The sequence below is a fragment of the Aethalodelphis obliquidens genome, unplaced genomic scaffold, assembly GCF_003676395.1.
Source record: "Aethalodelphis obliquidens isolate GAN/ISIS:26980383/991018 unplaced genomic scaffold, ASM367639v1 scaffold69, whole genome shotgun sequence".
NCBI classification, from domain to species: domain Eukaryota; kingdom Metazoa; phylum Chordata; class Mammalia; order Artiodactyla; family Delphinidae; genus Aethalodelphis; species Aethalodelphis obliquidens.
The window spans coordinates 3,323,291-3,347,581 of NW_020838013.1; the positions used below are offsets into that span (position 1 = coordinate 3,323,291).

Below are 24,291 nucleotides of genomic sequence, written 5' to 3' on the forward strand. Positions count from 1 at the left end.
TGTGCAGAGACCCTGCAAACCTCTGGAGTTGAAAAGCACTGGCTCACAGGTCAGGAGGCCCAAGTCCAGCTTCACTCTCATTCCTAAATTGCTGGGTGGCTTTGAGCAAGGCTTTTCCCTCTCTGGGAGGCAAAGATGTGGATATTTTTTCTCCTGCCTCTTGGGCAGGGATTCTAGAGAATCCTAGTATATCCGGGCAGGAAGGAACTTTCATGCCCTGCAGTCTGCGGGTTCCTAGCTTGGAAGCTTTCCTGGAGCCTCTGACCCCCATCCCACTGTGCCTTCCCCCAACCAGGGCCCAAAAGAAAACAAACCAGTGAGGATTCTTAGCAAATATAGGGGGCTTTTTGTTTTGTTTTTACAGAAAGGAGCTACGGGGCTGTATCCTGGCTCTCAGCAGCACTTCTTGGGCAAGAGCCTGCAAAGGCCGCAGTCCTGCTCCTACCTGTGCCAGCCCTGGGGCTCAGCCAGCCGCTGACAGCCCCCGGAGGTAGTCCCCCACCAGAGGCAGCACGGCCCAGTCATCAGTCCGCAGGGCCACAGGCACTCCGTCTGCCTGGGCTGCTTCCAGCCGCAGCAGCAACCGCGAGTCTGGGGGCAGACGGATGGCTATAAGGTAGCTGGTCGGGGGTTGGGCCACCACCACAAAGGGCTCCAGGTGGCGGGACACCAAGGCCTCCAGCCCATGTGGCCCTAGAGGGCACCACAAGCGACTCTCGGTGCCCTTTGGCAGGCAGGAGTGCCAGAGCTCCTCGAAGAAGCCCAGCTTGGCCCCCTCGGGGGGCTGAGGGAAAGGCAGAAAGAGGTCAGCGAAGTTCACAAGCAGGGGTGGCAGGTGAGCATGGCAGGTGAGGCCGCTGGGTGTGGTGTACAGGGCGCGCACAGCCAGCCTCGCGGGAGCCGGGCGTCGGGGCTGCAGAGGCAGCAGCAGAGGGCGGGTGGGGCGGCCGGGGCACAGGCACGGCACGTGCACAGCCCCCAAGGGTGCATAGAGCTGTCTTTCCACACGGAAGCGCAGTTCCAGAGAATACACCTGCTCCAGCACCTCCACCTGGAGCTGCAGCACTGGGACCGGGCCCTTGGCTCTGTGGGGACCCATGCTTAGCCGAATCGGGGCCGGGGCCTCCTGCACCATCAGCGCTGCAGCAAAGCCCTGGTTCTCGGCCACCAGTGAAGAGGCCAGTGCAGGTGCGGCAAGGGAGGGGCCCAGGGCCACCCCCAGCTTGGGCTCTTCCAGGTGGGCCAGGAGGATGTAGTAGAGGCGCGCGTGGTCCCGCCCATCAGGGTCCTCCAGCTGCCTGGCCAGGGCCTGCAGCAAGTCCGCCAGGCCTCCTCCAACACCTGCCCGCAGCAGGGCCCGGCAGACCTGCAGGAGGGCCTGCTGGAGGCCCCAGTCCGTGCAGCGAGCAGCTGCAGCCTGCAGGAAGCCAAGGGTGGCACTCTGGGCATCCCCATCTGCCACCCTTGCCAGCATCTGCAGGTGCCAACGAAGGGCCTCATCCCTGCCTGGCCTGGACACCACCTCCTGCCGCAAGACCACCTTTAAGGGTTCCCCCAGCTCAGGGCCCACCCGATCCAAGAGATCCACGAAATGGGGAGCCAGTGCAGGCCGGGCTCGGTACAGCTGGGCCAGTCCGTGGGTCAAGGGTGTCAGCACCACAGGTTGCCCGGCCAGGCAGCGAGCAACGAGGTAGGAGGCCTGGAAGCAGAGAGTGGCTAAGGCCCGGGGGCCACCATCCAGGGCTGCCCTCTGCCGCAGGCCAGCCAGTAGCTCCTCCAGGTACTGCCGGGGGCTCTGATCCTGGCCCTTTTCCTCCTTTTCTTCGTCTTCCACACAGAGGAGGCACAGCAGATGCAGGCGGGCCAGCAGGGCCATCGGCTCATGCAGGAGACTGGGCAGGAGGCCACGGCATAGCTGGAACCCCAGCAATAGCGGGGCAGCCTCCTCGCCTGCGGGGCCCAGCGGCCAGTTCTCAGGGAAGTTCAAGAGGCAGTGCAGGTAGAAGAGATGGGCGGGCAGGGGCAGGGCCGGGTGCTGGGCAGCCAAGGTGAGCCGGCGAAGCAGCAAGGCCTCATCCTGGGCTGTGAACAGTGCCTCACCAAAGGCCGCCTTCAGAGCCAGGACGGCGTGCAGCAGCGTCAGCTGTGCTGTGCCCAGCAGCCGTACCAGCTGTGGCTTGAAGAGCACTGGTGGCTGTCCCCGAAGACCCCGCAGGGCCCAGCCCAGCAGCCACAGAAGCTGGGCCTGGGCCACAGGAGTGAGCAGGTAGGAGATGTCCAGAAGCTGGGCCACGGCAGCCCGCAGCTCCCGGGCCTCCTCAGGACTGAGCTCCAGCGTGGCAAGGCAACACTCCCCCTCCTCAGCTGCTGGCCAACTGGGTGCCTGGGGCTGAAGGTGGGCATCACCCTCCTCAGCTAGCATCCAGTTCCAGGGACCACCCTCGGTGGGACAGCCCCCAGCCACGAGCAGGCCCTGCAGGCCAGCCCTGGCCCTGGCCTGTATCACCAAGGCGTTTCGTAGGGCAAGTGCCAGCAGCAGGCTGAGTGGCTGTACAGCGGCCTCCTGCCCCAGCAGGCCCCGAAGCAGCCCCAGACAGCCCCCCAGCAGCCCAGGCTTGCAGCTCTCCAGCTCCCGCAGGCACTCCCACGCTGTGGCCTGCAGGGGGCGCTGTTCCGAGGCAGGACCGAAGCTTCTCCCCAAATCGCGGCCCGAGGCCAAGCCCAGCAGCAGGGGCAAGAGCCGGCGGGAGGCTCTCGAGGTGGGGCCCAACGCACCTCCTGCCGCCAAGGCTGTGGTGGCCGCCAGCAGAAGGGGCCGCCGCAGAGCCGAGGGCCGCGGGGGTAGAAGGACCAGGGTATCCAACAAGGAGGTGGCGGCTACTTCGGCCGCAGGAGCGTCCGGCCACAGCTGCGCTGGGTACTCCAAGCTCAGAGCCAGCAAGGAAACCTGGGGATAGGGGATTCTGGGTGGGAATCACGAAGCTGAGGTTCACGGCACGGCAGGCTGAAGGGACCACGTGGGCCAGGACACAGGTCACGCGCAGGGCCTACCTTAGTTGGCTCGCTCAGCTTCTCACTCCTCAGGTCGCTCAGCAGGTTACGACCCAGATCCTCACCCTCAGGACCTGCCATGAAGGCGGACGGGCTGGCCCGGAAGGTGCCCAGGCGCTGGGCCCAGGTTTCCCGGCTCGTGGGTCCCATGGTCAGGCACGCAAGTCCCTGCAGAAGAGCGAGGGAGGATCAGACGTGCGGCCTGGAGACGCGCGGGGCCCCAGGGCCGCCAGAGGGCGCGCGAGCCCCTGCGCCAACCCCGAAGGGGCCACTGTCACCCCAGGGCCGCCTAGCAGATCCCAACCGCCCTCGGCCACGCGCAGAGGCCAGCGGGGACCCCGCACCCGGATCCCGAGATGAAACCCAGAGGTTTCGGGGGTGACGCTAGGGCGGGCCGCCAGGGTCCCCGGGGTGAGGAGGGCTGGCGAGCAGGGGCGGGGGTGCCGGGCAGGCAGCTAGCGCAGGGGTGCGTGCCGAGAGCTCATTAGGCCGCCTGCCTGCAGCCGGTACCGAAGCCACAGCACCGCCCCGGCGCCCGCGGTAACGGGTTGACCGCTCTCACCCTGCCTGACCCAGCGGCCGCTGGCGATCTAGCCGGCCGGCTACTTCCGGGCTGGCGGCGCTGGGCGGGGTGGGGCGGGGCGCGCGGCGCGTGGGCGGCCGAACTGAGGCGGGTCCCTCTCGGGGGCGGGGCCGTAACGGGGCCACCGCCTCCCCCGCCCTCCGGGCCGCCGCCCCCCCGCCCTCCCTGCTGGCAGGTGAAGACCTGTTGGTTTCGCTGGGGCTAACTGTCCCGCTGTGCGCAGGCCCCCCTTTCCCGGAACCGCCGCAGGCCCAGGCGGAGGCGGTGGAGTTGGGTGGGCCTGGGCTCCCGGATGCCAGGGTCCCCACTGCGTGCGGACTGCAATCTCAGGGCGCTCCGGCGGACAGCGGCCCGGGCCCCGCCCACGCCTGCCAGACTGCTGAGGATGGCAACCAGCGCGCCCCGCGCCGGCGCCCGGGCGCGGCGCACCCTGCGCCAGCCGCCCGCGGCCCCTGCGGATGACGCGGATTGGAGTCCTTGGGGCTCCCCTTGTGGCCGCTGGGGGGTGTACAAGGTGCGGTCCCCGGGCGCCCGCAGGAACTGCGCGCCGTGGGCCCGGCTAAACCGGTCAGGCGGGCGCCGCAGGGCTTGGCTTCGCTTCCCCGACGCCGGCCCCGGTTCCCCACCCGCTCGGCTTGGGGGCGCTGAGCCGGCGCCGGGGTCGGGGCAGGCGGAAGCTGCTGACCTTTGGCGGAGGCCGCGCCGACGGTCGGCTAGGGTCGCGGCAGCCAGACCAGGGTAAAGCTGGCGGGGCCAAGTCCCAAGCTGCGATGAAGCCGGAAAACAACGGGATGCAGACATGAGGACTGGCAGGGGGCGGTCACGGTCACGGGGCTCACAGCACGCTTAGCACGGACCGGGAAACTGAGGCCTTGCCGCCGCAGGAGATCTGGGGTCTGCAGTGCCCGAGCCCAGCACTCTTGACTTCCAGAGGGATGGAGCAGGGCTGTTTGGGGGCACTCAGAGGTCTGGGCCTGGGGCTCAGCTAGCAGCCCCTCCTGGGTCTAGGGTCCAGGCTGCAGACGCCCCACTGATCGCAGATTTCCAGGGTACAGAACCGCGGGCGTCCAGACCCCACACCCACAGCCCGCCGATCTGAGTAACGCCTCTGGCTCTCATTAGCCCGCTCTGAAGATGAAACAGGCCTGAACCCCCATGCCATCGCTGCCAACTAGTTTCTCACCTTTCCCCGGGCTTGGCAGGCCCCTCCCCACCCCCTCCTGCTGCCCTCCAAATGGGAGGTGGTAGGGAGTGGTGAGGTAGAGAGACCTGGAAAAGAGGCTGTGTGCCCAGGGTGCCAAGGGGATGGAGACAGGGATCCACCCCAAGGGACAAGTCCAGCTGGAAAACCCAGTCCCAGCTTCTCTGGGCCCTGGCTCAACAGTTGACTCACAGGCGGCAATCCCAAACTACTTCCCTCTAGGTGCCTCAGTTTCCCCACCTATAAAATGGGAGTGATGACTTCGGCCAGAAAGGCTGTGGAGTGGGGCTGCCTGGCTAATTAAATCTAGGATGAAAGAGGCCAGGATGACAGCAGCCCTGGGAGGGAAGGCAGCTTGGAGGTAACAGGAGCCTGTCTGGTTTCCCTGTCTGAGGCCCAGAGGGTGCTGATAACTGCACATCCCCAGCCCTTATCACTTACAGGGAGGGAGGAATGATTATTAAACCCCTTTTACAGTTGAGGAGACAGGCTTCAAAGGGTCAGAAACTACAATGCTGGCTCCGGCCCCTGTTCAGCCTCTGACAGCCGCCAGCCTTTCTGAGCCTTTGCTCCTTGGGGCCCAGGGTCTGGAGGGAGGGAACCCACGTGTAGTTCTCGATGCTGTGGTGGGAGCATCCACATGGATTCACTGAGGCTTACAGCACCCTGAGGTACCTGAGGATGGGTACCATTCACAGAGAAGGAAAGGGAGGCCCAGCGGGGTGCAGTCACTTGCTCACAGTCACAGAGCTCCTAAAAGGTGGAGCCTGGGCTTCAGGCCACAACCCGTTGCTATCCCTGACTTGGCCCTCCACTCACACAGCTGCCCTCAGCCTTCACCTGCCTGCCCAGATGTCTGCGCCCCTGTGGGAGGGTGGTGCTGGTACTGTCCCTGGCACAGGCCAGGCATAACATTGAACTCAGACCACCAGCACTGAATCTGCAGTCAGCAAGCCCACCCGCAAGAGTGACCTCCCAGCCGAGAGGGCCCAGGTGTGGGCTGCAGCAAGTGGCTGAGCAGGGAACTCCCCACTCAATGCCCACAACTCATTTCTTCTCTTTCTGCTGAGTTTCCATCCTCCCCCAGGGCATCCCAGTTCTGTGGAGACACTAGGCACACTGAAAAAAGGGAAAGTCAGTTTCCTGAGGAGTCCTGAGTCTCAGTTTTCTCATCTGTAAAATGGGAGATACCCATCCTCACAGCACTAGGCACTGGGGATACAGAGATGCTTTAAAAAGAACACATCAATATGCAAATCCATAGAGAGCAGAATAGTGGGTTCCAGGAGCCGGGGGTTGGGAGGAATGGAGAGTGACTGCTAACGGGTACGGTCTTTCTTTTGGGGTGATGAAAATGTTATGGAAGACAGTGGTGGTGGTTGCACAGCTCTGTGAAGATACTAAAAACCACTGAATTGGGAATTCCCTGGCAGTCCAGTGGTTAGGTCTCCATGTTTTCACTGCTGAGGGTGCAGGTTCAATCCCTGGTCAGGGAACTAAGGTCCCACAAGCTGCACAGCACAGCCCAAAACAAAAAAACCAAAAACCAAAACAAAACAGAACACTGAACTGTACACTTTAAAAGGGTGAGTTTTATGGTATGTGAACTATATCTAAATAAAGCTACTAAAAATGATGTTAAAAGAGGTCCCTTATGTACAGAACTTACACTGGGGGAGAAAGGAACAAACAAGACAAATCAAAATTTCATGGAATAAGAGATTCTGCAGGGACTTCCCTGGTGGCGCAGTGGATAAGACTCTGCGTTCCCAATGCAAGGGGTCCGGGTTCGATCCCTGGTTGGGGAACTAGATCCCACATGCATGCCACAACGAAGAGTTTGCATGCCACAACTAAGGAGCCCGCGTGCCACAACTAAGGAGCTAGATGAGCCACAACTAAAGAGCCCTGGAGCAGCAACTCAGGAGCCAGCCTGCTGCAACTAAGACCCAGTGCAACCAAATAAATAATAAATAAATAAATATTTTTTTTAAAAGAGAGATGCTGCAAAAAAGAATAAGAAAATAGGGTAATGGGACAGTAGTGACTGGGGGGACAACGATTTAGCTAGGGCAGTCAGAGAGGACTCTTGGAAGAGGGCACATCTGGCTGAAACCTGAGTAACGAGAGAGCCAGTCATCAAGTGGGGAAAAGCCTTCCGGGCAGAGGGAGCAGCAGAGGAGAGGCGTGAGCTGGGAACAGGATTTGGCCAGTTCAGTGGACAGAGGGCCAGCAGTGTGGCGGGCACACACACAATCAGTGAGACGGAAGAAGTACGGGGTCAGGCCAGCTGGGGCCAGAGCACGCTGGGCCCCAAGGACTTTATTCAGTTGCGAAGGATCAGGGTGGTAAACGTGGAGACAGAGGTGTGGGAAGATTCCAGATGCTTTGGGAGCTGACAGGACAGAACTCAGCAAGAGATGGAGGTGTCAGTGTCACCCACAGCACGTCACAGTTTGTCAGGGGCTTTGCAGCCTCCACGGGGCTACTGTCAAACAGAGCTGGAAAGGCCACTATTTGAGCCAAGCAGAGGCCTCGGTGGCCAGGGGCACTGCCGGCCTGCTTTAAGGCTGAGTCCATTTTCAAGGGCTGCTAGGCTTCTGGGCAAAAGTGAATCAACAGCATCTCTTGACAGCTCTGAGGAGCAGAGCTGGAACTCAGAGCCCCCCGTACAGACGGGGCTTAGCCCAAGTCCCTGGAGACTAAGAGTCTGGGGCAGCCTGACTCTAGGTCCAGTGCTCTGTTCTGCTTGTCCTCTCAGCGCAGCTCCCAAAAGCCTTTCTGCCCCGAGCCGCCATGCTTCTAAGCCCCTGCCCCACCCAACCTCATCCCGGCTCTCCCCAGAAGCCTTCTCTGAGAACAGGAAGGAGTTGTTCCAAAACCTCTCCATCCGACTCCTGCCCTAGCTCTCCCTGGGCTACTTGGGATGGGAGCCGAGCTCTAAAGGCGGCTGCCAGCCACCAGCCTTCAGGGGACATGGGCCTTGCCTGCCTGCTAGGGTTCTGCTTCCTTCACACCCCTGTCCACTGTACCAGCGGCACGGCTACTATGTCACCTGGAATGAGCACTCATGGCTCTGCCTGCAGCTGGCCCAGGCCACCATCCCCTCCTTCTTGGACTATGACGGTAGCCTCCTCACTGGTCTCCCTACTGCCACCCTCAGCACCCCTCCCCTGGTGACACACTCCTCTCCCCATAGCAGATCCAAGGCTTCCCACCACACTGAGCCTCACATGACATGACCGACCTGCCTCTCCAGGGTCAGTTCCTACACCTTCCCATCCCCTCATGATCCAGCCCCCTCGCCTTTCGGTTCATCACACACACACACACACACACAGGCGCTGCTCACTCCTGCTCTGGGGCCTTGGGGCCGCCTGATGCATTTACGGATCAGCCTCTTCCCTGCCCTGCACAGCTGGCCCCTACCTCTCATTCAGATCTCAGCGCCCCTCTCACCACCCCATCACTAGTTAAATGTCCTGCAACACACTAATCATTTCCTTATTCTTTGTTTGCCTTGCATCATAGGATACCCAGTGCTAGCATAGAGTAGGTGTTCAATGAATATTTGTTGACTGAATTAAGGAGGGAGAGAACGATACCGAACTGGCACTGCGTGAACAGAGCAGAAGGTGCCTGCCCTCATGGAGCTCACAGTTCAGCTCAGTGTTTACCCAAGTTCACACACATTGTCTGGTTCATGAACCACAGGCCACACACTGGCAGCCCACGGGTCAAATCTGTCACACGAATGTATTTTATTTGACTCATTCCATGTTTTAAAAAAAGCTAAGTCAACATTTAAAAACTGGTAGATTTCGGAGAATTCCCTGGTGGTCCAGTGGTTAGGACTCTGCGCTTTCACTGCTGAGGGCCCGGGTTTGATGCCTGGTCAGGGAACTAAGATCCTGCAAGCTGTGCAGTGTGGCCAATAAATTAATTAATTAATTAAAAATTGGTAGATTTCACACATAAATCTGGATTTCTGGTTTCCAAATGGACAAAAGTGGCAACGTTGGGTTTCTGTGCTTGGATGACATGCTTGTCACTGGCCCTTTAGATAGTCACATTCTCCATGCCCCAGCCCCCATCTCTGAGAGTTAGTTGCCCTTTATCACACTGAACTTGCAGTATAGCTTTCCTCATAAGAAAGAAATTTGCTTCGTATTTATGTCTCTAGCAAATTTGGAGCATAAAAGGCTGAATGGGTCACATGAGTCAAGAAACATAGGATATTCATTCATTCAGCAAATATTTATTGACAACCCACTATGTGCCAGGCACAGCTGTAGATGCTGGAGATATAGCAGTGGGCAGCGTGGACGAATATCCCTCCCTCCTGGGGCCTCGATCTGTACACTGTGTAACTTTCTTTCCACAAGTGGAGACATTTGAGTTGTTCCCCCGATGAGAAAGACTGCCTGTGTCCAGCATCATCTACGAAACTTCATCAGAGATTCCACGAAGCCCCTACTGTGTCCCAGCCCCTGACAGGGTCTGGTACAACCAAAGTGCTCAATAAATATTTGTTGGGTGAATGAACTAAATTCACCTCTCTCCCTGGCAGTGTTAGTCAAACTTATTTGCCCAGGATATATTCAAAAGACAAGCAAGGGCTTCCCTGGTGGCGCAGTGGTTGAGAGTCCGCCTGCCGATGCAGGGGACACGGGTTCATGCCCCGGTCCGGGAAGATCCCACATGCCGCGAAGCGGCTAGGCCCGTGAGCCATGACCGCTGAGCCTGCGCGTCCGGAGCCTGTGCTCCGCAACGGGAGAGGCCACAACAGTGAGAGGCCCGCGTACCGCAAAAAAAAAAAAAAGACAAGCAAGTAGCAGGTGCTCGCTTAATGTCAACTGAACAGAAGGGTCCAGGGTAAGAGTGGAGGGTTGACAAGGGAAGCAGAGCCTGGGAAAGGAAGAGGAAGGGGGCAAACATTAGTGCCCCTGCCAGAGCTCACACCATCCTCACCGTGGACCCAAGAGGTAGATGATGGGATTCTCAGGTGACAGACGAGGATACAGCCTGGAAAGGAAAGCCCCTTGGCCAGACTCACAGGTTCCAGGAAGGAGCAGAGAAGGAGGCCCATCTGCCCCCAAAGTCCACACCTTCCCCACCCACCCAGGGAGTGCTCTACGGAAGTCCAGTGGGGGCATGTAAAGGGCCTCTGGAAGCCTCCCCCTTGAAAAACTACCTTCTTCCACTAGACGCCTGAAAGTCCACCATGAGCAGGCTGCTCCCTTCTGCCTCCTGACTTTTGAACTGTGTGAATTCACTTATCAGATTCATTTCCTCCTAATCTGTCCCAGCAAACATTTAATATGTGAGAAAGGTGTATGTGTGGTAGGGACTCCACGGGGGAAGGGGGCGAGCTAAAAAGAGGAAGGGGTCCCATGCCAGCCCTTACTAGTTCAGCTGGTAAGAGAAGCCCAGTGGCTGAAGTGGCACAGTCACTGTGCCTCATGGAGGCCAGCAAGTGCTCCGCAGCTTCTGAGGAGGATGGGGCCTCCGTCCAGGAGGCGGGTCCTGGGCCTGGGCAGAGCGTGATGAATGGCTGGAGTGAGGGGTCCCAGGCTGCGCTGGGCTCTGGGGCCACGACATGAGCTCCCTGACTGCCGTGGCTGCGGCCAGGCAAAGTAAGTTGGTCCTCTGCCCTCGGCTCACCTCCAGTCTTGCTGCACCTGAACTCCGTCCATTTGGGACAAAGATGAGGGCTCGCGGGGGGCGCGGGGGGCGGCGGTGTAAGCCCCAGTGACTAGGCGCTGGGGTCTTTCGGGGTCACGGTGGACTCGGAACGGTTTAAACGCCCTTTCCTCTACGAAACCTTCCACACTTGCCCGGCCAGAAGGCGGGCTCTCCGCTTTGTATTACGGCCCGGAGAGGCCCGGCCTGCCCGCCCACCGGCCTGCGCGTTCCTGCGGCCCCGCGTGCCTTTCCGAACGGTGCCGGCGACCAACAAATACCTCCCTCTGGGCTGAACCACGAATTGCTCAGCCAGGCGTTTGGAACCCGGGGCCGCCTGGGCCCGGGCCCGGTTCAACAAGTGTGGGCCGGGCCGCCCAGTCCCGCCCGACGGCTTCACGCCTCCCCAGGCGCCCGGGGCGCGCCGGGCCGGGCCCAGTCTGGCGAGTTCCACTTCATCGCCCTTAGAGCGTGCGAGCGCCGAATAACATTGCCCCTTCCCCTCCCTCCCCTCCTCTGCTCCCTTCGAAACTCCGAAACTCCGGTTGGCGAACGCTAGCACTCCAGCTGGGAGGTCCCCGGCGGGCAGCGGCTGGGCCGGCTGGGCAGCCGTGTGCTGGGGGCCCTGCGCCCGCCCCCTCCCGGCAACCCCGCCCAGCCCGCGAGGCCACCTCACCGGCAGCGGAATAGAAACCGGTTCGACAGGTAACAAATAGGTGGGTTGTCACCGTTATTTCCCAACGCATGCGCCGTCGCTCCCCGGGCCACTCCAAGCTAATTAGCTCAGATCAGCTCCCCCCCCCCTCCCCGCCCCAGCCACCAACACACGCCGCTGCGAGCCAATAAAGCGTGAACCCGTCCGTCCTGCTCGCACTTTAAGACTTCCCGAGCGGACGCGAGGGACGCCAGTCGCGCCGGGAGGAGCATACCTGCCGCTTCCCCCGCCGCCCGGTGCATCTGGCTGAAGGGGACCTCGTTCAGACGGAGGACGGCGACAGCTCCGCGGAGTTGAAACGGGCGCGCGCCGTCCCGGGCACGGCCTCCCGGCGCAACGCGGGACGCTTTGGCGACTTCTTCTCCGACCTGCTCCCCCATCCTCCACCCCCGTCCGCCTCCAGCCCGGCCAGGGAAAGGTGGGACGGCTCCGGCTCTAGTTACGGAAGCGGCCGGTACCCGGCGAGGAGGATTCGAAAATGCCTCGTGCGTTTCTAGTGAAGAAGACGTGCGTCTCCACGTGCAGGAGGAACTGGAGCGAGCTCCCCGACGAGGAGCGCGGAGAGATCTATGTGCCAGGTGAGGCGCCCAGTCCGCGCGCCCCGAACCCCGCGCCGCCGAGAGGGCGGCGGGGCCCCGTCGAGCGGCCGGCGTGCGGGGCGCAGTGGCGCGGAGCCCGGCGGCCGGCGCAGCTGGGGCGCCCGATTTAATGTTTAAGCGGCCGCTGCCCCGTTAGCCCGCGGCGCGGCCGACCCCGGGCGCGGGGGGAGGGGAGGGCAGGGCCGGCGGAAGGAGCGGCCAGGCGGGGGCGGGGGTGGGCGCGGGGGCTGCCAGGTGGGGGCGACAGCCGTTCCCAGGACCCCAGCGGGGCGGGGGGCAGGTCTGTCCGAGGCGCGCGGGCCCGCGCGGTGCCGCTCTCCCCTCCACCGGTCCGAGCCGCGGCGCAGGGGAGGCAACGGGGTGTGTCACCGCTCAGGCAACCTTCCACTCTCGTGCAGTAAATCCCGAAAGCCGGGACTTTTATGAGGCGGGAGGAGGGCACTGGAGCGGTGCCACTTCAGGGGGCAGGGAGCGAGCTGGAGTTTCTGCTGAGATTTGTGTAAATGTAAGAGAAGACCCAGAGTTGAAGCCACCTTCATTGACCTCTCCCTCTCACCCACAACACTGGCTGCCAGAAGGTCCCCGTGAGGGTCGGGCAGGCAGGAGCTCCGAGCCGTGGGGAGCGCGAGACTGTGGGGAAGGCGCCGAGCTGCACCCCACTAGCCCTGAAGACAAAGGTGGGATCAGCTCTCACCTCTGTTAGAAACGCGCCTCCTTCGACCTTGCAGAGGACACCACTGAGCTGAGAGGGGTTTTAAGGAGCCCACCCCACAGCCAGGGAGCAGCCCCGGGGGAAGCTGGGGCACCCAGTTCATTTTCGGAAGACGCCTTGACAGCGTGGGAGTCAACTTTGGATGAGTAACCCCAGTTGTTTCTTCCTCCAGGAGCATCTTCCACGTTATCCCCGAGACCTCTTCTGCGCCTTCGGTCCTCCCCCACCCCTAACAGAATCTTTGGTCGGGAGCCAGTTTCCTTCGGAACTCCCCTTCCCCAAGCCTTGGGGGTGGGGCGCGGGATGCGCTGAACACTCTGCCCAGCGCCTCCAACGGGGGAGAGGTTGTAATTAACCAACCGACTTTGACCTTTGATCTGCATGTTCCCCCTGCATCGCCCCGGGCCCTGTAGGAGAGTGGTGAAATAAGGGCGGTGAGGGGCCCTGTGAGGGCTGTTGCCTCGGTTTCTGTCCTGAATAAATTGTTGGAGACTGTGGGTGTAGTGGTGGCCTGACGACCGTCAGGATCCTACGGCCTACAGGGCTGGTGGGGTGTTTCACAGCTTAGCCTTATCTCAAGTGCCTAGGCCCGTATCTACAGCCTCCTTAAAAGGTCGGAATGCGCCAGTAGTCCTGATGACCCCAATGGGGAAACTGAGACAGAAAGGGAAGTGCGCTGCCTCCACACCCGGAGGCGGATCAGGGTGTGGGCCCAGGATTCTGTGTATAGTTTCTTGCTTCTCCAAGTTCCCTGGGGAGTTAGTGATCGGTGTTCCACCTCCAGAAGGGCCATGTGAGGGGGTGAGGGACGCGAGCCCCCTTCCTTGCTCCTGCCTCCTCCCTCACCTGTGTCTGACTTGCTGCTTAGCTGCTCCTTGGGATCTGATAAACCGAACTTGGACTGTGTTAAAGGTGAGCGGAGCCTTGCTCGAGACTAGTGTGCTGTTATTTTTAGTTTTACTTCACATCCCAATCAGTAACACATCATGTGTTGACTTTTACAAAGGACAAAGGAATTCCGTTGGTTCAAATCATTGACTTCCTTGCATCCTAGTGATTTTCCCCAGCACAGTTCTGGTGGCCATAGTGGGAGTGGCGGGGGAGACCTGCACCAGGGGCTGTCCCATCAGGGGCACAGGATGGTCTGTGCCACCTGCCGCTGCTGTCCCGGTGAGGGGAGCCGCTCACTCTGCAGGATCATCCCGGATGTAGGATGGGGTCTAACCTGGAGGTGCAGGTGACAGTTTGCCAGGGAGAGTCCTGTGGGCTCAAGCAAACAGTAGAAGTCAGAGAGCTTACTTTTGCCTCTCAAAGCCATGTGGCCCACTAGAGAGTTTTCCCACAGTTTTTGGAAATGAGAAAGGGAATGTTCTCGGGCCACGCTCGGGTGCCTCAGATGGCTAGAGGGTGGGGAGTGTGTTTTGTGGTGGCCTGTCCCCTGACTGGGCCATTCCATCACCAGCCGACCGTGACCCTAAGAGCCGGCTGGGCACGTTTCCTTCACCCCACCTCACAGACTCAGCACGTTGTGACTGAGTAAGTAAGCATTGACCCCATCCGGTCCCACTGGGAGAGGCACCGGGAGGGCTGGGGAATGAAGCGTTTGAGGTCTGACCTTCCCGCCAGGGCCCTCTGAGACCCTTAGAGCAGCAAAGAATGCCTGGAAGGAAAGTGTTTACTGACTGAAGATCCTGGGCCCCGGCCTGGCAGCTCTGACTCCAGGGCCCCAGTCTGACCAGCACTCCAGCCTCTTCTCTGAGGCACAATTCTAGAGGTTTCCCACCCTCAGTCCCCTGGGCCTCACTCTCCTCCCAAAGCTGAGGGAAAAGCCCAGAAGTGGGCACAGGGCCTGGAAGGCTGCAGGGGTGGGCAACGGCACCACTCACGCCGGGAGCACTGAAAGGGTTCATGGTTAAGTTGCCACCTGTTTGGCCCTCGAGCCCCTGCCCTCCATCTCCCCTGGCATTTCTCCTTCGTTGTGTCATTATTGACTGTGGAGTGCAGGGACTGATGCTGGTTTCTTGACGATGAACCCAGGCCCCTGTACCCAGGGGCTAAATTCCATCTCCTGGACCTAAGGGGAAGCTCCAGGAACGGGGAGGAACGGGGATGAAGCGGGGTTCTCCAGGCCCCTGCTGAGAGGAATCTCAAAAGGCCAGGAAGGCACTGGAGGGCAGACCAGGCCTGGAAGCTGAATGACATGCTCCAGCCATAAGCATCCTGGGGCCTCTTCCCTACCCCCCATCAAAACCGCCCCCCCCCCACCTCCCCACTTCAGACGGAGCGTCTGCCGTCCGTTCTGCCAGTTCAGCAGCACATGCCTACCCCAGGGGGGCAGCCAGGCTGAGGTGCGCGGGACCGGAGCGTCCTCAGCCTGGCTCTGACTAGGCAGTGTGGGCACCTGGGCAGCTCTTTCTGGGCCGAGTTAGAAAGGCTGAGAAAGTCAGCTTTGGGCCCCAGAGTACACATGTAGGGGCGCGAGGGAGTGGAGTTGGGGAGAGATTATGCCTCTGACGGTGATCATTCTGATTCCTGGGAAGTGCTGGCAGTGAGGGACGCGTCTGCCGAGCTCTCCAGGGCAGCAAGGCTGGGAGGGTAGACAGCCAGCCCACGGATGGGTGCGGTGGGCTAGATGGGACTCCTAGCTGTCCCACAGGGTGCCGTCACCCAAGCTGCCAGGCTGTTTGTCCCTAGCTTGGGTGACCTGAGGCAGAATCCTGCCAGACTGTTTGTCCCAGAAAGAGAGCAGGTGAGGCCGAGTCCTCTGGGCACAGGGAGGACGGGAGCAAAGCACGGCCATTGTTGATGTCAGGCTTTTCTTTAACTCTCTTCATGCTCAGCAAGTATCGTGTGGCGTCCCACAGGGGTGCCAGCCCCGTGCTGCACGGGAGGGAGGGAAGGAAGGACACAAACTCAGTACGGCCCCGCCGGTTGCAGCGTCCACCCTGGTGTGAGGCTGAGGTGCACGGGGTTGGTTAACTTCACTGTGGACGCGGTATGAGGAACGGTTGGGAAAGGGGGGAAAGATCCTGCCTGAGAGAAGAACTTGGCGTTCACAGAATGGAAACGACAGGCTGAGAGATGGGCCCGTTGTGTTTCCAGGGCTGCCCAGCTCTGCCAGTTGGCTGGCACTGGCTCCCTTTCAGGCCCCTGTTAGCTGACCTGGGGGCCGGAGGAGACGGGCACAGGGGACCCTGCCCTTCCCGATAAGGGTGCAAGACCGCCTAACGCCAGCCTGGGCTGTGCTGACACACTGGGCTCCCCCGCCGCCCCCCTGCCGCTTCCAGGTCGGCAGCAGCCCCAGCCCGTGGCTAGGTGTCCTCACGTCTGCTTCACCCGCTCTCCCCAGAGAGCCTAGGGCCAGGCCTCGTGCCCAGCCCTGGCCTGAGGCCTTGGATAGGGTAGGACCTGGCACCCTGTCTGGTATTTGGGCCAGGAGCTTTCAATCCAAGAGAGAGGGGACTTGCTGAAGGCCTCGGGTGGGAAGCTGCTCTGGGCCCAATGCCCACAATGTCATCCAGGCGGAGGCATGTTGAGCCGACAGAAAGGGAACCCGTGCAGCCCCTGAGGGGGTAGGGAGAGGGCCTTGCCACACTCCTCAGCTGCGGGCGGGCGATGAGTAGCCACAGCGGCCGCCACCTTGCCGGAAACATCTAATTAGGGGACAGAGAGTAGCACAAGCAGGGCCCAGCCAGTTCTGCTCGCTGCCGCTCGGTGCCGCCCAGCGATAGGCGCGGCGGCAGGACCACGCTCCGGGGGTGGCAGGAAGACGGGTTTGGCGGGGCTGGTGGGATGAGGCAACCGTCCCCACCCTGACGGCCTCACCTGCCCCTCTCTCGGGAAAAGTGGCACAGGGGCAGAGCAGGCAGGCCCGCTCCCTGTCCCCAGTTCCCCAGCACTGTCATCTCAGGGCTTCTGCGGAACGGGAGAGGCAGGCCTGCGAAACAGTTCCCCCCCTAAACCTGCTTAGGTCCTCAGAACCCTCACCATGGACCCCACTCTAGTGGAGGCAGGGAGCCAAGGGTGACAACTCGTTTGAGCGCAAACTGGTTAACCCTCACCTGTTGTCACTCTTCCCTCTGCTGCTTCGTGTGCAGGCTCTGAGGCCCAGCTCCAGCTTTTGGGAGCCTTGATCTCGCTCTCTGATACTGAAAGACGGAAGCGGGTAGAGGTTCCTGTTTGTCTCTACCTGGATTGAGAAATGGAAATTGTCATCCAGTTTTGAATTCTCAGCCAGGATCTCCAATAGCTGGTAATCCGGCATAAATTGAAGCCGCCAACACTCTGACACGCCCACCCTCTGGCAGCCCCCATCCCTGTACACAGACGGCCGTCACTGTGGGAGGATGGGGGCGGGGGGGGGCCTCTGAGAGCTCCAGCCTGACGTCCAGCCGTCCAGGGCTTGGAGAGAGGCCAGGCCAGGGCCAGGTGCTGGTGAATCAACTCCCGGAATGAGGTGGCACGTTAGAGTCCCCGGACGGACAGACAGACGGCGCCAGTGCCAGCAGAACGGGTTTGGGTGGCGGGCAGGCGCATTCTTCCCGTCAGAACTTTGTTGTGTTTGAAGGGGGCGAGAGCGGAGGCCTCTCCCGAAACTTGGGTGCCTTCATATTCGCCCCTTCTCCATTGGTGTGTCCTCTGCTTCCAGCCTTGCCCGCTGCATCCTGCCGGGGGCCGCCCCTCCCTGGGACCCCGTCCACTGTCGGGGGCTGCAGGCGCAGGGGCCGCCTTCATGGTTCTGAGGCCCTAAGTCAACCTGCTGAGTCCCTCTCCCTGAAGCCCACTCATCCTTTCCTTCCTGTGCCCCTCTTGATTTTTCCTTCTGAGGCTTGGAAAATGTCCCTAGCTTAGCCTCTTCGGGAGAAAAATACTGACCAAACCGTAACATTAGATTGTTTGCCTCAGCTCTGGGGGTTTGAGACTTGTCTCCTCTGTGTCACTCGGGAGAGCTCCCCTCCTGTCTAGTCAGGACGAGGGCCAAGCCTCTCCGGCCCTGTTTAGCGTGAGGTGTCTGCCGTGGGGAGCAGCGTGTCAAAGGGCTGCCGGTATTGCTGGTATCACTGCAGCTGCCGTGCGAAGGGCGGGAGCCCAGCCCTCAAAGCGCCACAGCGACCAAGCAAGTGAGCGGTCCCTGCTCTGGGCGAGGCTTGCGTAACAGCCGGGCAGGCTGCCCAGGAGACTGTTAGGCTGCATCCACCTGCTGCTCCCTGACCTCCTCCCTGCCCTGCCCCACCCGGCCTGCTCACCTGCTAAGCTGGGCCAGCGGGAGTGGGGAGCCTGGAGCCCCAATGAGCTGCAACGTCAGGGACAGACCACCCGGAAGGAGAGAGGGGTTAGGACCACCTGTTCCCCACGGCCAGCAGCTAAATCTGCCTGGAAGAGAGGCTCAGAGTGGCGCAGACCACCGGGACCCTTCTGGGGCAGGGATGAGTCCCTGGGTCCAGGGCCTCCAGTGGTGCCCTTTGTCCCTGCAGGAGCGTGGATGAGGCCTGGAATCCAGAGGGACTGGCCCAGGTGGGGCAGGCAGACAGCTCGGGAAGAATAATTGGCAGGGCAGCTTTGGTCCTCCCAGTTCCGCTAAGACACAGATTACTCAGCGGGCAGGCCTGTGGGCCGTGGAGCTTGGCTGGCGTCACCTGTAATTACCTTAATGGGGTGGGGGGAGGGAGGTGCGGCATGCAGTGGGCTGGGGGCAGCCCTGCTCTGCCACATGCCTGCAAGGGGTGGGACGGCGGCTCCACGTTCCAGCCAGCTAACCGCCAGGGAACCTTCCAGAAATCCCACGCAATCCCCTTTTCTCCACCAAGCCCCTCACTTGGCTGTTCTTCTCTTCCCAGTCAGCCTAGGCTTCTGCCCACCACAGCCCTACAGGGAGCCAGAGCCATCAGTGGCCGAACCCCCTTCTTGCCCCCTGGCTTTGGACATGAGCCTTCGGGACTCCAGCTATAGTGTGACCCCAGGACCCTGCGTGGTGGCCCAGCTGCCCTCGGAAGACACGAGCCGCCTGGCAGACCCACAGAGCAGGGACCATGGCTTCCTGCGCACCAAGATGAAGGTACTGACCCTCACGCTGTCTCCAACGGCCAGGGGCACGTGTATCCTCCTGGGTCCAGCCCACGAGACGTGGCACAAATGAGACTTAAGCAGAGATTGGCCTTGGATCTGGGTCTAGGTTTCTGCAGAGAAGTGAACCTCACTGGAGCACGGACGGGGGTGGCAAAGAAGAGAAGTGGGTCGGAAGTGAGAATGCCCTGCGCTGGGAAGAAGCAGTGAGGTTCCAAAGACGCTTAACTCTTTGGAGTCCTCTCTGGGGGTTGTTTAGCTTCATTTCGGGTCTTGAGGGGAGGCACCTCTTTACACAGAAGTCCTAGGAGAAGCGGGGAAGCGTGAGCCTGGCTCTGCAAGCTGGCCTGGGCCTGCGTCTCCGCCGCCTGAGAGTGAGGTCTGGAGTCTGCTCGGTGGTCGACTCCCTGCGCAGGTGCCCGGCGGCAGTCTCCGCCTCGCCCAAGTGTGTGCTTCCATCCCGGAGCCTTGCGTCTGGGGCGGGGCCTGGTGAGCGCCCCCTGCTCAGCAGCAGAGGCAGGAAGGAGCTCACAGGAATGCCCCTGCTTTCCAGCCTGCGAACAGCAGGGCTGTCTCTGGCTGGGCCTGCATTCCTGAAATCTCCGGGATCTGGAAGCAGTCATCTAGAGGAAGGGCTCCCGTGGAGCTTTCCTATGAGCCAAAAGACTGAAGAAAACTGGCCGTGCAGTGCTGTTCCCGCCTCTCTTAACTGCGGAGGCCACATGTTGTAACCAGAGGGGAATCGCCAAGACATGTGCTGGGCGGTTGGCTGGGGAGCTGACACAGTGCCCCTGATCCCCGAGGGCCCTTCCTCCCACCCCTTAATCCCAGTGGCTAGGGAGCGCGTGGAGAGAGCGAGCAGGGGGCACAGGACAGCAGATGTGCCAGAGGAGCGAGTCCTGACCCCAAAGGGCTTGCTTAGCTAGCAGCAAGGCATTTACCCGGTGCCCGAAGGCATGGGGTGATGGGGTGCGCCCGGTGCCCAGGGAGCTTGGGAGGAGTGGCCAGCGACAAGGCCACCACAAAGCACAAGTAACCTCTGAACATTCACAGAGGTAGGGCGTTGAGGCCACGTCTCCACTTCTGAACAGCTGTTCCATAATTACAAAGAAAATGAAAAATGTTTGTAAGCAAGAGAGTCATCAGGGTGGCAAAGGGACTCAGACCAGACCGCGTCAGGCTCAAGGAAGGCCAGGGGCGGGGCTGGCCTGCGAGGGGACTCCAGGCTCCTAGCGGTGGCCTCAGCCTGGGAAGGCTGCACGGAGACCGCGTCGTGGGCACTCTTCCCTGTCCTAAGGCTTAGAATGGGAACAGAGGGCAGAAACTACAGAGAAAGATTTGGCCTCAGTGAAGGGAGGACTTTCTAACAGGTAGAGTTACTGAATCGGGCTGTTTCTGTGGGGAGATGGCCACAGATGGTAAGGAAGGGGCTGGGTGGCGGCCCTGCACAGAGACTCAGGAGCCCAAGAGGAGGCGGACCTTCCTTCCAGCTCCACCACCAGACCTCTGGGAGGTCTGGGCACAGAGGTGTGGCCTCTGGGGTGGGCACCGCCCTCCTCACGTGGCTGGGGGCTGGTGTGTGTGTCCTCGCAGTCTGCCACCTGCAGCCCCAACTCCTGGGTGTCCGTCACAAACCCCGTCCTCGCCCACAGGTGACTCTGGGGGACACTCCCAGTGGAGACCTGTTCACCTGCCACATCTGCCGGAAGGCCTTCACGTACCAGCGCATGCTGAATCGCCACATGAAGTGTCACAACGACGTCAAGAGGCACCTCTGCACCTACTGCGGGAAGGGCTTCAATGACACCTTTGACCTGAAGAGGCACGTGCGCACCCACACTGGTAAGAGGAGCCCGCCCGGCGGAGGCCGCGGCCGCGGCCGCAGTGCTGCTGTCCTGGGCCCTGGGGGGCCTGGGAGCTCTGGGCAGACGTCCTCCGCGGTTCGCTGGGGAGCTGGAGTCGGGCGGGCCTCCGGGCGCTCCTCTGCCACGGAGTCGGGTCCCTGACGCCGGCACTGCCCTCCCCGCAGGCGTGCGGCCCTACAAATGCAGCCTGTGTGACAAGGCCTTCACGCAGCGCTGCTCTCTGGAGTCTCATCTCAAGAAGATCCACGGCGTGCAGCAGAAGTACGCGTACAAGGAGCGGCGGGCCAAGCTGTACGTGTGCGAGGAGTGCGGCTGCACGTCTGAGAGCCAGGAGGGCCACGTCCTGCACCTGAAGGAGCGCCACCCTGACAGCCCGCTGCTGCGCAAGACCTCCAAGAAGGTGGCCGTGGCCTTGCAGGACACCGTCACCTCCCTGCTGCAGAGCAGTCACCACCTCTGAGCAGTGGTGCCCTGACTTGGGCAGCCCCGAGAAGGCGAGGGCCGCCTCCCTGCCGCCCGGCCAGCCCGCCCTCTGCGGCCTCCTGCCGGAGCGCCGGTGACCTGGCGTGGAGCCCGTGGGCACGCATGCTCGCTCGGGCCGGTGCTGACCTCTGCTCGCATTTGCGTCGGTGTTTGCGGGGCAGAGGCCGCTCTGAGCCCGGGCAGACATGTGTAACTGTGGGGCGGGGCGGGGCGGGGCGGGGCGGGGCGGGCCAGGGCTGCCTTCGATTTGAAGCAGCTCGGGTCCAGAGACAGGACTTCCTTCCCAGAGGAGGTACGTGAGGGCGATCCTGTCGTCCTCTGCTTTTGGAGCAGCGGGGGGATAGGGGGCTGCTGGTCCCCCGTGGACGGCAGAGTCAGGCGCCCCGGCAGAGGGCACCCCTGCAAACAACAGCCGTGCAGGAGCTGGCGGCGGCCCGCCCAGCCATGTTCCTCGCGCTCAGGGCTGCAGGGGCGCTGCAGGGCGCTGCTCTTCGACAGGGAGATGCACGCGTGTGCACAGCCGTGGACGTGCGCGCACGCGGGAGGCCTTGCCATATATCACCTCATTTTTAAAAAATCAACTACAAGGTGCCAAGGAGGTTTTATTTCCTTTTTTAAAAGATGACATATGTACAGATAGTAATATATATTTTTGGTGCCAATGGCGACTGTTTTAAGAGAGGGTGGAGCTGGCTTTTCTCCTCCCCACGCAGTTCTATTTATCCTGGACGTTTCACGCCTCCTCTGCGCCTTGGCTCTGGGGTGGCTGCCCTGACCCACCCCTCATACCTCCTGAGATATTTAACCTAAGACTTTCCTCCAGCCCTGCCTGGAGGAGGCTGTACTGCTCTCTGTTCTCCCTCTTCTGCCGGGACAGCCGTCACATCTTCTGCTCTTCCCTCCCCGTGTCTCTGCCTCCCTCCCACATCCTTTGAAGGCAAGTCTCAGGGTGACCGAGAGCCTCCTGATAACAGACCTTTTGCGGAACAACTCACCATTCCGGAGATCTGGGGTGGGGGGTGTCCAGCTGCGGCCGCAGGGGTAAGCCAGTTGGGGTGACGAGTCTGTGATGCGCCCAGAGTCCACTGCCTGAAGTAACAGCAAGAGTGCGGGGCCAGGCTGCGAGGCCTGCTCTTTTCCTGGGAGAGTCAAAAACCCTAGGACGGGAACAAAAAAATTGGGACAGAATAATAACCAGACATATCAGAAACTTCTAGAGGGAGGACAGTATTAGATGATTAACAAGTTACATTTGTAGCCCTTTTTCTGAATGTTTGGCAAATGGCGAGGCTGGGTCTTGCGCACCTAAGGAGGGAGCCACCCCTGGGCTGGTTGGCTCCACCTGAGGGACTCTGCCAGGCTCCCTTGGCTGGGCTGGGCTCCCTGCTAAGAACACGAAAGGGGTGTGGGTCGAAAGGGAACGACGGGCAGGGGCTGGAGCCAGCCTGCCAAAGAACGAGAAGGCACACTCGAAAGAGAACACAGAACAGAGCGGGTGAAGCCGCCCCGTGAAGCCAAAGCCCAGGCGGAACCAGCCTTGGCCTCTCCTGCCCGGAAAGAGCAGCGACTGCACAGTCCCCGGATGCAGGGAAGGAGCCTTCTCTGACCTCCCTCAGAACGTGTATGGATTGTTCTGGAAGACTCTCGTTTTAGTTTACTTTAGAGTCTGTGGGAGCTGCTGTATTCTGGAAGGTGTATAGCATGAACTAACATTCTCTGGAAGCCTTGTCTTGTTTACATTTCTGTATCCCTGTGTTCATTGCCTGTTCATTGTTCATCTCTGTGTTCATTGCCTATCTGAGGCAGTCACAAAGCTCTGTGCTGTCTGTTTTATAACTTGCCCCTCAACTATCAAAATAAAGAACTACCATTTTCTGTGTTTCTGCTTTTTTGTTTAATAGACCTCGTTTTTCCACCTGCAGGGAAATTAATCAAAACAATTGATGCATTCTAGTCAAAGCTTTACCCTTTTACAGGTAGCGATGGCCCTGGTCAAGACAAGAGCCTGCTAGATCAAGTGGCCTGCCGACCCCAAGGCCGCATGTTCTGCTCTTCACGGTGGCATCAGGCCTTCCCCTGGCTCCTGCAGCCTGACTGACTCGTGGCTGTCCTCCAGCGGGTGCAGTTACTTGGGGTCCAGTCTCTTCCCCACACCCTGCCAGGACCACAGGAGGAAGAGCCACATTCCTAAATAGTAGGGCGCAAAATTCCCGTCACTTCTGGGTCAGACACCTAGCTGTAGGGATGGTCACACCTGCACAGCACTTGTTCTGGGCCAGGCACACTCGTGTTTCATGCGTATTAGCTCCCTTGACCTTCCAGCCACCCTATGAGATGGGGGCTGCTCCCCACACCCGGCAGAGAGGTTAGGCAGCTGGCCCCAAGTCTCATGACTAACTAGTAGTGGAGCTGGGCTAGAAACCAGACAGCCCGGCTCAGGGTCTGTGCTCAGAAGCACGCGCACGCCGCCAACGGAGAGGCCGGCAGATGGCCTCGCACCTCTAGGCAACTCAAAGTAGAGGGAAACTTAGAGATTACCTGGCCGTGCCCATCACCTACCCAGGATCGCTTGGGGAGACCTGATCACTCTGGGGACCCTGGTCCCCGAGTCCCAGTTCAGCGTTTTTCCGTCACGCCCCCGCCAGGGGTGGAAGAGGGGCTGCCAGGCCTGGGCCCTTGGCAGATGTCCCGGGAGGCGTGAGAAGAGTTGGTAGTCCTGCTGCTGCGAGGAGAAAGGAAAACATTGATCTGACCTCTAAGGCTCCCTGTGTGAAGCCAGAGGACTGGAAAGGGCCCCTACCCCTCCCTATGTCTCTTTAAATAGCCGGGCGCAGAGGATTTCTCTTTATCTCCAGAAGCCTCCCAATGTGAAAGGCAAACCAAATCCTATTTTTACATGTCCCAAGATGGGCAGAGCCCATTGTTGGGAACCCAGATGATTAACTGCTATGCAAACTTTAGGGGGAGCAAGCTTTCCAGGAAGCCAGGGATGGGGGTGGGGAGAGCGTCCCCGGGGCTCCCTCTAAGCCACTCCTCAGAAGGGCTCAAGGACGGGACACCACTCAGACGGGGTCAGGCCAGCAGTCACATTTTGAGGGCCCGTAATGATCTCAGGACTCTGCAGGATGGGTGCCGTGAGGGAAACGAGAACGGTGTGGGTACCCTCTGCTGCCTGGGAAATAGGCGGCAGCCCCGCAGAGGGAAGAGATTAACGCAAGTCAATGGATAACTAAGGGTAAATGGTGTGGCCAGACTACGAAGGCTGTGGAACCCAAAAAGGAGGCTTTTGCATTTGAAAGAATGAAGACTTCTTGGAAGAGGTGGGGTTCAGCTGGGC

At 60.7% G+C, this 24,291-nt stretch overlaps 2 protein-coding genes across 9 annotated transcripts; one reads left to right on the forward strand and one right to left on the reverse strand.

Moving 5' to 3' along the window:
* Positions 1-323: 323 nt before the first annotated feature.
* On the reverse strand, positions 324-11,556 carry AP5B1 (adaptor related protein complex 5 subunit beta 1). Of its 4 annotated transcripts, none has more exons than XM_027090441.1 (3): positions 11,447-11,556; positions 3,052-3,219; positions 324-2,947 (listed from the first exon to the last, which is right to left on the reverse strand). In XM_027090441.1, exons 2-3 carry the CDS (start codon positions 3,199-3,201, stop codon positions 464-466), a joined length of 2,634 nt encoding a protein of 877 aa, XP_026946242.1. In that variant the 5' UTR covers positions 3,202-3,219; positions 11,447-11,556; the 3' UTR covers positions 324-463. The 4 variants fall into 4 exon arrangements, with proteins under 4 accessions (XP_026946242.1, XP_026946245.1, XP_026946244.1 ...); XM_027090444.1 differs by lacking the exon at positions 11,447-11,556 and adding an exon at positions 4,320-6,196; XM_027090443.1 differs by lacking the exon at positions 11,447-11,556 and adding an exon at positions 3,818-4,232.
* OVOL1 (ovo like transcriptional repressor 1) lies at positions 11,359-22,833 on the forward strand. 5 transcript variants are annotated; one of them, XM_027090448.1, is made up of 4 exons: positions 11,359-11,810; positions 18,381-18,598; positions 20,259-20,448; positions 20,636-22,833. In XM_027090448.1, the coding sequence occupies exons 1-4, from the start codon at positions 11,711-11,713 to the stop codon at positions 20,929-20,931; spliced, it is 804 nt and encodes a 267-aa protein (XP_026946249.1). In that variant the 5' UTR covers positions 11,359-11,710; the 3' UTR covers positions 20,932-22,833. The 5 variants fall into 5 exon arrangements, with proteins under 5 accessions (XP_026946249.1, XP_026946247.1, XP_026946248.1 ...); XM_027090446.1 differs by having other exon boundaries at positions 11,698-11,810; positions 12,560-18,598; XM_027090447.1 differs by having other exon boundaries at positions 11,700-11,810; positions 12,716-18,598.
* The last annotated feature ends 1,458 nt before the right edge of the window (positions 22,834-24,291 follow it).

What these genes read in the sequence shown, in the direction of transcription:
- OVOL1 (XM_027090446.1), top strand. Translation starts at nt 18,194, where the DNA reads ATGGGGTGGGGGGAGGGAGGTGCGGCATGCAGTGGGCTGGGGGCAGCC. An exon ending in TCCTGCGCACCAAGATGAAG is followed by an intron (nt 18,599 to 20,258) that starts GTACTGACCCTC and finishes CCTCGCCCACAG; the next exon opens with GTGACTCTGGGGGACACTCC. An exon ending in GCACGTGCGCACCCACACTG is followed by an intron (nt 20,449 to 20,635) that starts GTAAGAGGAGCC and finishes CCCTCCCCGCAG; the next exon opens with GCGTGCGGCCCTACAAATGC.
- AP5B1 (XM_027090441.1), bottom strand. Translation starts at nt 3,201, where the DNA reads ATGGGACCCACGAGCCGGGAAACCTGGGCCCAGCGCCTGGGCACCTTC. An exon ending in AGCTGAGCGAGCCAACTAAG is followed by an intron (nt 2,948 to 3,051) that starts GTAGGCCCTGCG and finishes CCCTATCCCCAG; the next exon opens with GTTTCCTTGCTGGCTCTGAG.